Source organism: Misgurnus anguillicaudatus, chromosome 19, assembly GCF_027580225.2.
Source record: "Misgurnus anguillicaudatus chromosome 19, ASM2758022v2, whole genome shotgun sequence".
NCBI lineage: Eukaryota > Metazoa > Chordata > Actinopteri > Cypriniformes > Cobitidae > Misgurnus > Misgurnus anguillicaudatus.
In genome coordinates, this window is record NC_073355.2 from 6,267,863 (window position 1) to 6,283,307 (window position 15,445).

Consider the following 15,445-nt stretch of genomic DNA (forward strand, 5'->3'; position numbering starts at 1 on the left):
TTGACAAAATGTAAATGTGTTCCTGAATGCACTTCAGGTCGCTCTTGATCTTTTAATTTTATAAATGGGTGATTCTCACGAAAACTTGGTTTTAAAAATGTCAAGCATGAAAATGTAAAAATTGCTTAAATTTACTTTTTTCCTACCAGACATTGAAAAACAAAGTCTGGAGTAAATGGGAACATTAATTTAAAAACTTTTACTTATCATTTAACACTTTTTGTAACATAATTTAAAGAATTAGTCCTAAAAAATCTCATTACCGCAACAGTCAGAAAACATCAACACTGACATATTTTCAAAATGACATGACAAACCTGAAAGAACATAATTTGGAGATTCTGCACATGCATTTAAAATCAAAGTATTATGCTTCTATTAATTAAATTAACATTTAATAAGCATCTGTTGCGGTAATGATAATCAAAATGTCGTGTAAGCATTCTGATAAGACAATATTTCAAATTAACTGTAAAAAAATTATCTTACCTGGTAGCCATCTTGAAGTAACTGGTCCATGTGCTTGGTCACTCAAAATCAAACTTTATTAAAATTCTGTATGTGTGCTTAAACTGTTCTCAAAAAGTGTTGCGGAGGATGAGAACATCAGGCATGGACACATCATTTTCCTAATTTTTCTTCATTATTATTATACATGAATATTCACTAAATATTTTTTCTGTCATCTAAAGTAGTCTAACAAAACATCCATTTATTTTTTTCTTAATATTTTTGTGTTAATTTGATTAAATTACAACATAACGCATGTTCAAACACAGCCGGACACATTGCGGTAATGAGAATTTCAGCAGAAAATGAGATAAAATTTCCAATTATAAATTCTTATGTTAAAATCACACATTGTGCAAGCTAGAACACAGTATTGTGTTAATTCTGATGCTTTTTAATGTTACTATATTACACATTTAAAGCTAAAATCATTAGTGCCGTGGTGTTTCAATGGTTTCGTGAGAATCACCCAAATAGTAGCATATTTGCATACACTTCCACACATATTTGCTTACATTTGCACAGTCTGTATTCTCTGCTTACTTATTTATATATACTCTGCTTATATTTGTTTACATTTATATCGTCACATCTGAATATCCTGTTTTCTTTCAGTATATTGATACAACATCGAAAGTCGAAGCAATGCACCACAGATCTTCAGTTTACTTTCACAGAAAGTGTGGTCGTTTAGCAAGGATAAGTAAGGACATGATCAGAGACCCAAACACTCTCCCAAAAATAGCCAGAAAAACGACTTCACGGGACACCGTCCCTCCCCTAGGGCTCTGTCCATTTTGGGCACAGATAAATCAATGGACTGAAGTGTGGTCAGGTGTTTTCTGTGGATATATTGAGCTTATACGAGGGTAACTTTCCATGACCTTTGAGGCTCGTGATTGGCTGTTACTGTGGGTGGCCATGACATCACTTCCACCCAGTACACCTGTAGGATTATTTTTAGCACTGTAATTGACCATCAAAGTCACGTGGAGATAATGTGTGTTGTCTGCATATGTGAAGGGTTGGGTCCTGAGATATATTATACCTGTCTAAGTGGGATTCGAAATAAAAAGGAAACCCCTGATGTTCATTCTCATTTGCCGGTGGAATCAGTCGGATGTTAAAGATTGATCACATTCACCATGATGCTGTCAGACAAATGAAACAATATTGTGGGAATAACTCCCGACTGCATGTCATGCGATTTTCTCTTGTTCCGCTTTTGTTGGACTTACTCCAATTAAAATAATCCCTCATGTGAATTTGAGACTATTGGAGATAAATAAAGACTTACAGAAGATGAAAGACATGGTGAATATGCATACATGGAAATTGAGAGAATTAAAGAAAGACTGAAGAAACGAGAAAACGATTGCGTGTGCGTGGGACGAAAGAAGGCTGAGCTCCAGCTTTTGTGCTGTATAATTTAAGATTGGACTGTGGGAAGCTGTACCTGCGTTTTCGCCCACAAGCCACCTGCCTTTGCTTACATGCATGTGTTTGTGTCCCTGTCACTTGTGTGAGCTGTAACTTTTCTTCAGGACCAGATCAATCTGAAAACCAAGGGAGAACTTTATTTCGTAATGAAAAAAAGTAGGTTTATAGATTTTTAAGCGTCTGGCAACAACGAAATTTAATGCAATCTAATCAAATGTAAAGTTTTTATGGACATCCAAGCACAGGCTCATCCGAAGAGCCATTTGCATTTTAAAAGCCCTTTGGATGAAAAATCGTCCCCTAGATTTACATCACAGATGTGCCAAGTCATACGGCAACAAAATCTGCTTGGTCTGCATAAAAATGTTGCTGGCTCTGATCCCAGTTTGGTCCGCTCCGCATCTGCTTAGGACACAACAGATTTTATTAGCTTCACAACCCAGCAAAAATTGGTTGATTATGCGCAGTGCAGTTTTATGTTTTGAATTTCATTGGCCGGTTCATGAGACATGCGATAAGACATGTCCCCAAGTTGTAGCCACCATTAGTTTTGACATCATTTGCATTTAAAAATGTATCGGTGATAATCTCTAGAACATTTTTAACACAACAGTGCCTATTTTAATATTTTGTATTGTTTTATCTTTATTACATCATCACTCATTGCCTCTAAAGTTACTGTATCTGTACACTACTCTGTAAATATACATTACTACTGTATTGTGAAAGATCGTACAAGATCTTAACAATGTTGGGTTGTTAATTTTGTATGGTGGGGTCAAATTTTAAACACATTTTATGGAAAACAGAGTAAGCAGAAAAGTTGCTTTAATATACAAATAATGGCTTGCACCAAACATTCATAAGTGTTTATTTAAAGGTGCAATGTGGGACTTTGTAAAAGATCTCTTGACAGAAATGCAATGTAATCTACATAACTATATTATCAGTGGTGTATAAAGGCCTTACATAATGAACTGTATTGTTTTTATTACCTTAGTATGAGCCGTCTTGTTTCTGGGTCAGTGACAAAAACGATTTGGCAAGATGAGAAATTCAAAAATCTTTTTAAAGAACTTGTTTTAAAAGCATGCATCAGGTTTATTTAGTGTATTTATGTTAATTGTATCCAATTTAAAATTACATTTGCACCATTTTTATGAAAGTTAAGACTGAATGGACCTGAAAATGTCAAATGGTGTAACCGCCAATTGTGCCAAAGAATGAGAAATATTACATATTTTATTCACCTTCATGGCATGTAAGCATAATCATTAAAAAACAAAAATTGAATATCATTTTATTAGTTATTTCTAAATGTACATTTTGATGGGGTTTTTTTTTGTATTATTTGTCCTGACAGATCTATTTCCTAAATAATCTTTGACAAATTCTGTAAAACTGTATGTAAAAAAATCATATTACACTAGGGCTGCACGATTTGGGTAATTCTTCCCATTGCGGTTATTGATGCTAATATTGCGATGTGCGATTGCGATTATACTAAATGGTATCATGAGTCAACTTGATGGGTTTTAAGGAAAATCCACACACAGCTAAAATGTGTATTTGTAAAACTAGAAATGTTTTTGTATTGCCACGTGATGTAGCAACTGCTTAGTGTCAGTAATCCTAAATCCAAAATACTGCCATACAACAGACATAGAGGGTTTTTTTAGCTACCAGATCACTGTCAACCTCCTTTGCATCCATCTTCGCTCTGGTATAAGTGACGACGCACACCACACAAGTGCATGCCACACTTGCACTGCCTTTTTTGTTCGTTTTTCTTTCCTTTTTTAAACAGCAAGGAAAATCATCAAACTGTTATCAGAAAGTTTGTGTTAACAAGTCCACACATTTATTTATTTAATATAATTGCAACATTTTGCTGTCATATAATCGCACAGGCTGACAACACGATTGCGATGTGATTAATTGTGCAGCACTATATTACACTAAACTACATGATTACATTTTATTCCACTTTTTTATAAATATATTTATATTTTCATTTAATAAAATACTATTTATATTACTTATCTAGATGTTAGTATCTAGATGGTAATTCAATGGTATCATTACTGTACTTACCAATGGTACATACCTGGTAGTTATTATTTAAATTTAGATAAGGACTGGGTAATACCAGATACATACCTATAGTGTAGGTACGTGTAACTAACAAGAAACACTACTGTACTTACAACTGAATATACAATAACTACTTACATGTAAGTGTACTGTAGGTTACAAATGAAATAGACATAGACATTTGATATAGAAGCAGTAAAGCAGGTACTTATAATGCACATATATGATAACTAATAACAAGCAGTAATGTACATACAAATTGTATGTACACGATAAGTGTGTAGTACATACAGGCCAGTGTACATTAATGACAGCACATATAGTGTATGTATACTGAACTAACGAGAAACATTACTGTACTTACATCTCCTATATACATGGTAAGTGTGTAGTACTTACAGGTCAGTGTAAGTAAATGAAAGGTACTTATAGTGTACGTATATGATAACTAACAACAAACATTACTGATTTTTGCACTCTCTATCTTTGTCCTTTATTGTACACTTTAAACCCAAGCATTAAATACCTACTGGGTACATTCACTAGTAACTGCATGGAAACAGGACTGTAAAATAAAGTGTTGCATTTTACACAGTTATTACACAGGACCTACCACCTAAGTTATAGCATAGTAAACATATGCCACTGTGAGTTATATTAACTAGTAAAACCATAAAATATGATACATTGTTGTCTATAACTTGTATTGTACATTCATTTGTAAGTACAGTAGTGATTTTTGTTAGTTACACTATACCTACACTATAAGTATGTATCTGGTATAACCCAGTACTTATCTAGAGTTACATTATAACTACCAAGTATGTACCACTGGTAAGTACAGTAATGATACCATTTAATTACCATGTAGATATCAAAAGTAAGTACCAGACATTTGTCTGTAAGTACAACATATTTACAAAATATGTACAAGGTAAGTACACGTACTGTAAAATAAAGTGCTACCGACAAGGCTTTGGTTTGCATAGATTACATATGAACGTGTAAGCTTTACTGTTTGTTTCTTTAAGAGACAATTGATCTCTACATCGTGAGATTCTGCCATCACGCACATTGTAATATGAGTGTGTCAACTTCACCCCTGCACGTTCTGTACTTAATCATCAGACGATCTCTGCAAAGACACGTGACCGACCAATAGTTGGCAGTAATAAACAATTGGAGTTGTGATCTAAGAAGAGAAGACGCTGCCACAGCGCTGCTCTTTGTAGTTAACTACTCCCCAACACTGTCTTTACCTTCAATAATCCAATAGCAGCAGAAATTGTACACAGACAGTACACAGTAATTTATTCACATAATCTTCTCTCTCTTCAAATATAAGTGAGTATAAATGTCTACATTATCATACTTAGTGCTCCTTATATCATAATTACGCTAAGTTGTAACTTATGCACTGCATTTGGTACATAAACCTTTTAAAGTTTAAAGATGAACCCCTTAGTGACTCATTGTCTGCCCCGTGCTTCCTGTTAATAATCAAAGTAGCTGTCTGTCGAGATCCACACCATTCGCACGACTGTCTATTTATTAGAGCTGATCGACTGATTGAAGACCATCTTCACAGCTGCTCTTAAATAGATTGAGTTTTGGCAGCGATTCAAAGAACCTGATCTCAGATCAGAGCAAAAGAGCATCTTTCTTCCCTAAGTGACCATTACTGTTCCTCTCTGCAACGTTTAGTCTATCATTACAGCTTTTATTGCAGTCAGAGGGACGGGCTGTTTGGCACTCACAAAATCAGCTGGTACTCTATGTTCTCACTCCTTGTGCATCTCTTTCCTCTCTTTCAGCAAGCTGCCCAGCTGGGCCAGAGCTGTGGTGCCCAAAATCTTCTATGTGACGGAGAAAGCATGGAATTATTATCCTTACACCATCACCGGTAACTACAGATGCATGGATTGCTAATACTGACTACTGTATTCATACAAACATGTTTGTACTTACAAATGTTCTGTTAGAGCAGTGGTTCTCAAACTGGGGGGTGTGAGATGGTGACAAGTTTTAAAGTTCACTAAAAGGTGCATGTTGGTACCTCAAAGGTGCATATTTGTATGCCGAAAAGTTTGAGAACCTTTCTGTTAGAGATTATTTGCTAGAAACTAGTATTCAAATACATAAACACAGATGCAAATGATTGAACAACATATTACTACACTACCATAGTACAGTACATAAAATATACTGTAAAATACCATTACATTTTTTAGTATTGTGGCTTTTTTGTTTATAAATAAACCAAAATGAATTATAGGGCCAGATTTACTAAACGTGGCAAATTATTCCAAAAACTCACAGATGGGAGTGGTAATATCTGCGGGTTATTTACTAAAAAGATACAAATTAAATAACACAGGCACAAAAGATGATTTCCATATCAACTAGGGATGCACCGAATCCAGGATTCGGATTCGGCCGAATACTGGGCTTTTTGACGGGGTTCGGGTTCGGCCGAATCCTAGATTTTTTTTCCACCGAACCGAACCCTAGGCTTGCGCTACGCTGGTCGACGTCACGCGGCCATTGATTACACACATCGGGTGCTGACGTGGAGATGAGCTTTTTCTTTCGGTGAGCATTAGGGGCTGGACACACCAAAACTTTTAAACACGGCTGAACACGCCTTGAGGAAGCCAAATGCCGGCTGTTTTTCAGCCGAGCGCTTGGTAGCTGTGATGCTTCAGCTGTGAGCCGGTTGGTTGCTGTGGTAATGTTCCGCCCCTCCTCCACTGTAATTGGACGGCCGTGTGAAAACTGACATTGACGAGCGGAGCTTCTCACTCAAAGTTAAATATAGTTTTCAGCGCGGAGCTGCTTGCTTATTGGAAAAACGAACGTGTTGCAACGCATCGCTTTCATTATGCATATGCTTATGGTAATTGTCAAAATAGTTTTTCCAACTTGTCATCCTGGCATAATGTACAGTTAAAATTAAATAAAATGAAAAATACACTGCGGACGTTGTTTACTTCATTAATGTGCTTTACTGTGTTAATGGAATAAGGATGCGAGTAGGATTCGGTATTCGGATTCGGCCGAATCTTAAACGGTGGATTCGGGATTCGGCCGAACCTAAAAAATCTGGATTCGGTGCATCCCTAATATCAACCAATGCAATCTACTAAGAACAGGGCAAATTAGTTCAGGGTCGCAAATAAGCAGAGCTGATGAGGTGCAGGTGATCTACTAACCCCTGGTGTGCTTGAGTTCAGCACCACATGCAGCGGAAAATTTGTGATGTAAAATCAAAGCCATAATACAATGAAAAGAATTCGAGAACAAAAAATCAAGGTTTACAAGAAGTTTTGAAACACCTGCTATTGTGTAACTTTTCCTAGTGACTCCTCTTTTATTTCCTCCAGCAAAAGAAATAACATGGCTTGGCAAACAATGTTTTTGAATAATGTCCCTCTGGCATTCCAAATAAACTGATATGTGTGAAAAAAATCATCTGCCTTGTACCACAGTTTGATGTCTCCTTGTATCAGCAACAATTGCAGCCATTTCCAGGGCAACGTTTCATCGTTAAAGGTGCACTGTGTAATTTTTAGAAGGATCTCTTGACAGAAATCCAAAATAATTATCAAAACTATATTATCAGGGGTGTATAAAGACCTTTCATAATGAACCATTGTGTGTTTATTACCTTAGAATGAAATGTTTTTATCTACATACATCGAGGGTCCCCTTACATGGAAGTCTTTGTGCAGCCATGTTTCTACAGAAGCCCTTAACGGACAAACTTTTTTTACTAAGTTGTCTCCGACAATGACATGTTTGTACCGTGGCGGCTAATGTAGCTTCTCTATGCGTTTCAAAAGCGAGGGGTGAGCAATGCGCAACCTCACCACTAGATGCCACAAAAATTTACACACTGCACCTTTAAAGCCCCGAAAAACACAAATATCCATCATTAAAGTGATGAAATGACTTCAATGGGTTAATATAGGTGACCAAGTCTGTGAAATCGTCATTTTAAGTGATTTATACAGATTTTGTGAAAATATAACCTTGACAACTTTTATATTCATTGAGAAAATGTCGTATTGAGTGTGAAATCAATAGGAAATGATGTTTCTAGGAGAAGTTATTAACATTTTGAGCTTATTTAACAAAATTAAAGTAAACACATCCATTTGTTTAGATCCGATAAATTCAAACGTGGTGGTACATATGTAAGTAACTTCAAATCTCATTGAATCTTGTGTCTCTCGTGACCTTTCTTATGAGTAAGACATGCAATAACCATGGGGCATAAAGGTATTGAACATTTTTAAGAGAACATTTACCAACATTTTACATTGTAAATGTCAAATACAGCTGCTAAATGTCATTGTAACATTCCTCATGTTACAATTGCTCATGGGACATGCATATAACATAGACATCTCAGAGACATGTGTTTAGTTAAAGGATTAGTCAATTTTCTTAAAAGAAAAATCCAGACAATTTACTCACCACCATGTCATCCAAAATGCCGATGTCCCTCCCTGCTCAGTCGAGAAGAAACCATGTTCCCTGAGGAAAACACCGCAGGACCCCTCCCACTCCAATGGACCCCAATAGAGCCCAACATTTAATCCCCAACACAACACTCAACAGCTCCCCTCAACGGAGCCTCAAAGGACTACAAACAATCCCAAACGAGGCACAAGGGTCCCATCCAGCAAAACGACCGTCACCCCTGACAACAAAAACAACAAATATACACCCTTAAAGCACAACTTCTCGTCATGTAGATCCGGTCGTGATGCGCCAGCTGACCCCACGCAATACGTCATGACGTCAAGAGGTCACAGAGGACGAACGCGAAACTCCGCCCCAGTGTTTACAAGCGTCTTGAAAGAGGACCGTTTCTACATTGTTGTATGTCAACTGATACTAATTAATGTCTTTGTGTCAGTTTATTGTTTAAAATGGTCCGCAAATGTGCGTTTCATATATGTAACACGTGACCTTCCTACGTCACTACGCATTTACGTTAGGTCGCGCTGGACCGGACCTAGACGAAAAGTTGTGGCTTAAAAGTACACATTTTCCATTCTTCTTGTCAAAAATGACAATCGTTTCGCTAGATAAGACCCTTATGCCTCGTTTGGGATTGTTTATAGTCCTTTGAAACTCTGTTGAAAAAAACTGCCAAGTGTCGAGTTAAGTATTAAATGTTGGGCTCTATTAAAGTCCATCAAAACCAGAAAAATCCTGCAATGTTCTCCTCAAAAAACACAACCTCCTCTCGACTGAACAAAGAAAGACACCAACATTTTGGATGACATGGTGGTGAGTAAATTATCTGGATTTTTCTTTTAAGAAAATGGACTAATCCTTTAAGGCACGAGGCACATACTTACGAAATAAACACACATAGACTAACTAACCAGAATACATGCCTCTATAGTAGTTTATTGCTCATGCGTATATAGCCAGAAGGAAAACCTTAATGAACTACTGAAATCTTTCCTTGATAAAAAGTGTGATTGATTCAAGACTGTCTTGCATTTATTGCCTAGACCATGACCTTTAACACGATGTCTCTCTTTCTCTTGCTGTCTGTCTCTCTCTTGCTGTCTGTCTCTCTCCCTTTCTACCACGTCAACCTTACGATTGGCTCCCAGAGTACACAGTGAGTATTTTTTTCTATTTTATTGTGTGTGCACTTGAAAGTGGAATGAACTTGAACTAAAATGTCACAGACAATAACATAACAGAGCTCTTGTAAGCATTTGATGGGTTAATTGAACGGGCCATGTGTTGATGTCAGTAGAGGCTTAGCGGGCTGTTCAGCGTTGATAATGTTTGTCGAAGCCCCTCCCAACAAGAGCACCGATCTCCCACAATGTACAATTCTCTGGCTGTCATTCATTGAGCCGTGCACATTGTATGCCTGTGTACAAATGCATACATTTATTTGACGCTGGAAATACACTTAAGACAAGTAGGCAAACGCAGAGACAAATGCAAACGTATGTTTCCATTATACATTTTTGCATGGGTTTCTATGGTGGCAACAAACCTCAGTTTTCAAGTTCACCATCAGAACATTGAATATAATATACAGTACTATGCAAAAGTCCTAGGCTACCATGCCATAAAATGACCTAAGGGCCATTCAACTGAATCTGTGCCATTTGCATGTTTGCAACTTTTTTAAAATATGGGCCAGATTTACTAAATGGGGCAAATTAGCGCGAGAGCGCAATTCCAAAAAAATGCAGATGGGGTGGTAATATCTGCGGGTTATTTACTAAAAAGATGGTTTCCATAACGACCAACACAATCTACTAAGAGCAGCACAAATTAGTTCAGGGTCACAAAAAGCAGAGCTGATGAGGTGCAGGTGATCAACTAACACCTGATGCACTTGAGTTCAGCACCACGGACACCGCAGCTGAAAATTCTGGATGTGAAATCCCAGCTAACCAAGCCAAAGGACACTGAAAAGAACCAAAAAAGAAGGTTTACAAGAAGTTTTGAAACACCTGCTATTGTGTGACTTCTCCTAGTGACTCATATTTTATTTATTCAGCATATAAAACATAACATGGCCTGGCAAACAAAATTTTTGAATAATATGTTCCTCTGGCATTCCAAATAAACTGTTACGTGTTAAAAAAATCCTTTGCCTGGTACCACACGCTGTCTGATCTCTGTGATGCCTCTCTTGTCAGCAACAACTGCAGCCATTTCAAGCGCAGAATGATTTAAGACATGCTTTTTTCTGTTAAAAATACCAGTCATACACTGTAAAAAAAATCTGTAGAAATTGCAGCTGGGTTGCCGGTAATTTACCGTAGCTTTAAATTTATGTTATTTACTGGCAACATTTTGTTCAAAGTTAAATGAACATTTGACATTTACAAGTCTTTGTCTTTACAAAGTAAAACTAAAAAAGCAGCATCAAGCAAAACATTCTGGGAAACAAAATCTGAAGCAAAACCCAGAAAAAGGTTGATGATGATTTCTGGTTCCCAGAATGCTTTGCATGAGGCTGTTATTGTATAGTTTTATTCTGTAAAGATAAAAACTTGTTAATATTTATAATATATAAATAATGTATTTAACTTTGAACAAACTTTTGCCAGCAAACAACATAAATGTTAATCTACGGCAAATTACCGGCAACCCAGCTGCAATAACATTGTAATTTCTACGGAATTTTTTTACAGTGTAACACACGCGCAAACATTAGTAAAACGCATTGCCTGAATCATTTAAATAATCTCCTCCCATAAATTTTGCGTCTGAAACAACAGAAACTCCTAGAAATGCATATGCAATTAGATCAGTCGCAGAAATAACTAGACCACACCTTTTCAGTGCTAATGATCCACTGCGTCGTTATTTAACGGCAAAATGTTGGTTCACTGGCGTAAGCTGTTAGTAAATCTGGCCCTAAATCTAATAACACACATATTTTACTTTTCAAAATGAGTTTTGGTCAATCTCAGGTAACTAGTTTATTTTTAACATGGTTTCTTAATGAAGGATCGTGGAGGCATTTTGGTAATAGGACTGAAAGTAAAATCTTTTAGCATAGATTTAGCTAATACGTGCATAGCTGGGTGATTCTCACGAAACCATTAAAACACCACGGCACTAATGATTTTAGCTTTAAAATGTGTAATATAGTAACATTAAAAAGCATCAGAATTAACACAATACTGTGTTCTACCTTGCACAATGTGTGATTTCAACATAAGAATTTATAATTGGAAATTTTATCTGATTTTCTGAAATTCTCATTACCGCAATGTGTCCGGCTGGGTTTGAACATGCGTTATGTTGTAATTTAATCAAATTAACACAAAAATATTAAGAAAAAATAAATAAATGGATGTTTTGCTAGACTACTTTAGATGACAGAAAAAATATTTACTGAATATTCATGTATAATAATAATGAAGAAAAATTAGGAAAATTATGTGTCCATGCCTGATGTTCTCATCCTCCGCAACACTTTTTGAGAACAGTTTAAGCACACATACAGAATTTTAATAAAGTTTGATTTTGAGTGACCAAGCACATGGACCAGTTACTTCAAGATGGCTACCAGGTAAGATCATTTTTTTTTACAGTTAATTTGAAATATTGTCTTGTCAGAATGCTTACACGACATTTTGATTATCATTACCGCAACAGATGCTTATTAAATGTTAATTTAATTAATAGAAGCATAATACTTTGATTTTAAATGCATGTGCAGAATCTCCAAATTATGTTCTTTCAGGTTTGTCATGTCATTTTGAAAATATGTCAGTGTTGATGTTTTCTGACTGTTGCGGTAATGAGATTTTTTAGGACTAATTTTTTAAATTATGTTACAAAAAGTGTTAAATGATAAGTAAAAGTTTTTAAATTAATGTTCCCATTTCCCATTTACTCCAGACTTTGTTTTTCAATGTCTGGTGGGAAAAAAAGTAAATTTAAGCAATTTTTACATTTTCATTCTTGACATTTTAAAACCAAGTTTTCGTGAGAATCAACCAGCTGCATTAAATATGTGCTAGTAGCATAAAGACACTGAGCAAATTCTAGTGATTTACCAAGATATTTTATTTTAAAATAAACCAATGACATTAACCCTTTCCCCGCCAGCATTTTTTTAAAAAGTTGCCAGCCAGCGCCAGCATTTTTTTTTTTTACAAAAGTAATATATATGAACATACACTAAACCAAATGAAGGAACAGACCCTTTGCTTAAAAAAATGTTTTTTGTGATGGACTTTTGATAGAGATCAGATAAAGAGCGATCCTCAAAACATACACAGAGTTTGAACTATTTGCCCTAAGGGGATACTTCCGGGTTTTATAAGTTGGGTAAGAGCCCCACCGGGTGGATAATAACGAATATAAGGATTGCCAGAAAAACACATCATTGGCAGGGAAGCGTTTTCTCTTAATTGACGAGTTAACTTGTCAATGGCGGGGAAAGAGTTAAAGAAATAATATAGGTAACAGTACAGAACATTAAGATTGACATTCACAGTCATAGCATCAATATCATAAAATATACAGAAAAGAAAATGAGATGACTTTTGATCTTCACATGGCCATCAAAAGATCCAGATGATGTAACTTCCTCTTGAAAATGTAACTTTTGGAATATTCCTAGATTTACAGAGGGGGGAGCGTGTTGAGTAACAGGACCGAAATGTGTGTTTTATATTAAATATTATGACTTTTTAAGGGTAAAAAATATTTAAAGCAAAGATGGAATATGGACCCCAACAAAAATGCTAAGAACTAAAGATATCTGAAGAATTTTGTGTTTTATATTTAAAGGTAAAGTATAGCGATAGAGAGCAAGAATTCAGTTTTTCAGTGTTCTTTGTAGTTTATTTCTATTAATGTTTTAAATTATATAGTTTCCACTTAGTTTTTAGATTAATATGCAGAACACTTTGCTTAATTATAAAATGTATACGTCATTTTATAATTGATGCATTTTTATATTTTCATAATGGGGCAGTTTCCCGGACAGGGTTTAGATTAATCCAGGATTAATAAGGATAACTAGGATAAGCCATATCCGGGAAACAGCCCCATAGTGTATTGGGGACAGAAATGCCACTAATTCTATGAAATGGCCCCTAAAGATTTATATTACAACCTCAAAGGTACATATTGGTAGCAGATGTGCACATATCTAACCCTAAATTGTACATAAAAAGACCGTTATAAAGGGTAAAGTTACAGTGACACATTATTTCGTAACTTTCCTGAGATTTCGTTAAACTTTTTCTCTGCCGAATTACACAAACACCCCACTGTGCCACTTGCTAACACCCACGTTGTCGCTGGCATGCTAAAGTTAAAAGCAAGGCATCTCGCTGCGTTTGGCGATAGAGATACTGTGTTTCGAAGCCAATTCCCTTTAACCCTCATGTTATTACACTATCCCAGAATGCACCATTCTTGTTTCTCATTGCTTTGCTGTAATATAATTAGAAAACCAGACAGACCAGGTGTCTTTAGAGACTGTATTAGGTTTTATGGGAAATGTATTTGTGTATTTCATAGACAGCTCAAGACAAAATTCCTCTGAGGCTAATTAATATAATAAAGATATGACTTAGAGACGTGAAAAGTTTAACAGCCAGTCTAGAAAGAAGGAACACAGGAGGTACAGACATCTGAAGTGTAGAAACATGACAGGTTGCTTTAAATGAGCGTCGGAGATGGCTGGAGGATTCGGTCTTCACTTAAGCCGGACCGCAGCCAAGCGAAGCTCGATGTGGCTCTGCGTGCCGAGTTCGTGCCTAGAGATGAATGAGAGAGCTCTTCATGAGAATACCATTATCATAATCAAGCATATGCCAGGAACCACAGGACACAAACAACCCAAATGAGAGCCACGGAAAGATGAGAAAAGACCAGGGGATGTGAACGAGAAGAAAATAAAACAGCTGCATGTTAATGTAGGACATGGTTGCATTTTCCACACAAAGCATACAGGAAAACATCCATTGGGTGCTTGAGGGATTAAAAAGTCAAAAAATGATGTGTAGTCATAGATAAGAGTTTTTTTTCCACATGCAGTAGACGTATCAAAGTTTTCATCTTTTCATTTGTCACTTCCAACGGGAAAAAGCTTGTCATATATTCCCTGGATGATACGGTAGCATCACAGAGTAAATATAGTTTATATTCTTTAATGCAGGTTCTGAAAGTCAGAAAAACAAGTTGAATTTGCTTTAGTTCACTAGTCAATACAGTTGAAATAACTTAGAAATCCAAGTTGATTTAACTTAAACATTTAAGTGCAAATATTCACACATATATATGCACGTACAATGCTTACAGTCAGTAGTTGAGAGCGTTGACTTACTGGATTGCATTACATGGGATTGGATGCTGCAGTGCTCGCTTTATGTTTCCATAGTTACCGCTGCCGTGGATCTCTCATCAGATTTATGAACACTGTAGTCTTCCTTTAGGAATTCAGAGATTTTTCTCATTGATGGAGAAGATGAAATACTGTCCCTGATTTACTACAGTATACGATTGCAGATACCTTATCATAGTAAAGTTCAAATATATCTCCCTTCAGAATAAATAATTAAAGGGATAGTTCACTCAAAATGAAAATTCGGCATTTTTCTCATGTTGTTGTAAATCTGTATGAATTTCTTTTTTCTGATGAAGACAAAAGCAGATATTTTAATAAATGATGGTAAGCACACAGCTGCTGTAACCATTGACTTCCATAGTAGGAAAACTGATGAAGCTAATATGGGAGTGACTTAAACTGCAATTCACCGACTCTAGTGGTTTGCTCCAAAAGGGAGTCAATTTCCATAGACCTCCGTGTTAAAATGCCCAACTTTACAGTAGAAAATAATGTTTACAGCCTGGTAAAAAAGTGTTTTTGGTCTATATA

At 36.1% G+C, this 15,445-nt stretch overlaps 1 protein-coding gene across 1 annotated transcript in view; it reads left to right on the forward strand.

Annotated features, from left to right (window-relative positions):
• pitpnc1a (phosphatidylinositol transfer protein cytoplasmic 1a) overlaps positions 1–15,445 on the forward strand; it is a 114,311-nt gene that overhangs the window by 79,048 nt on the left and 19,818 nt on the right. Inside the window, exons 3-4 of the mRNA XM_055184668.2 lie at positions 5,859–5,947; positions 9,681–9,688. Coding sequence (XP_055040643.1) covers positions 5,859–5,947; positions 9,681–9,688 — 97 coding nt within the window. The remainder of the gene's footprint in view (positions 1–5,858; positions 5,948–9,680; positions 9,689–15,445) is intronic.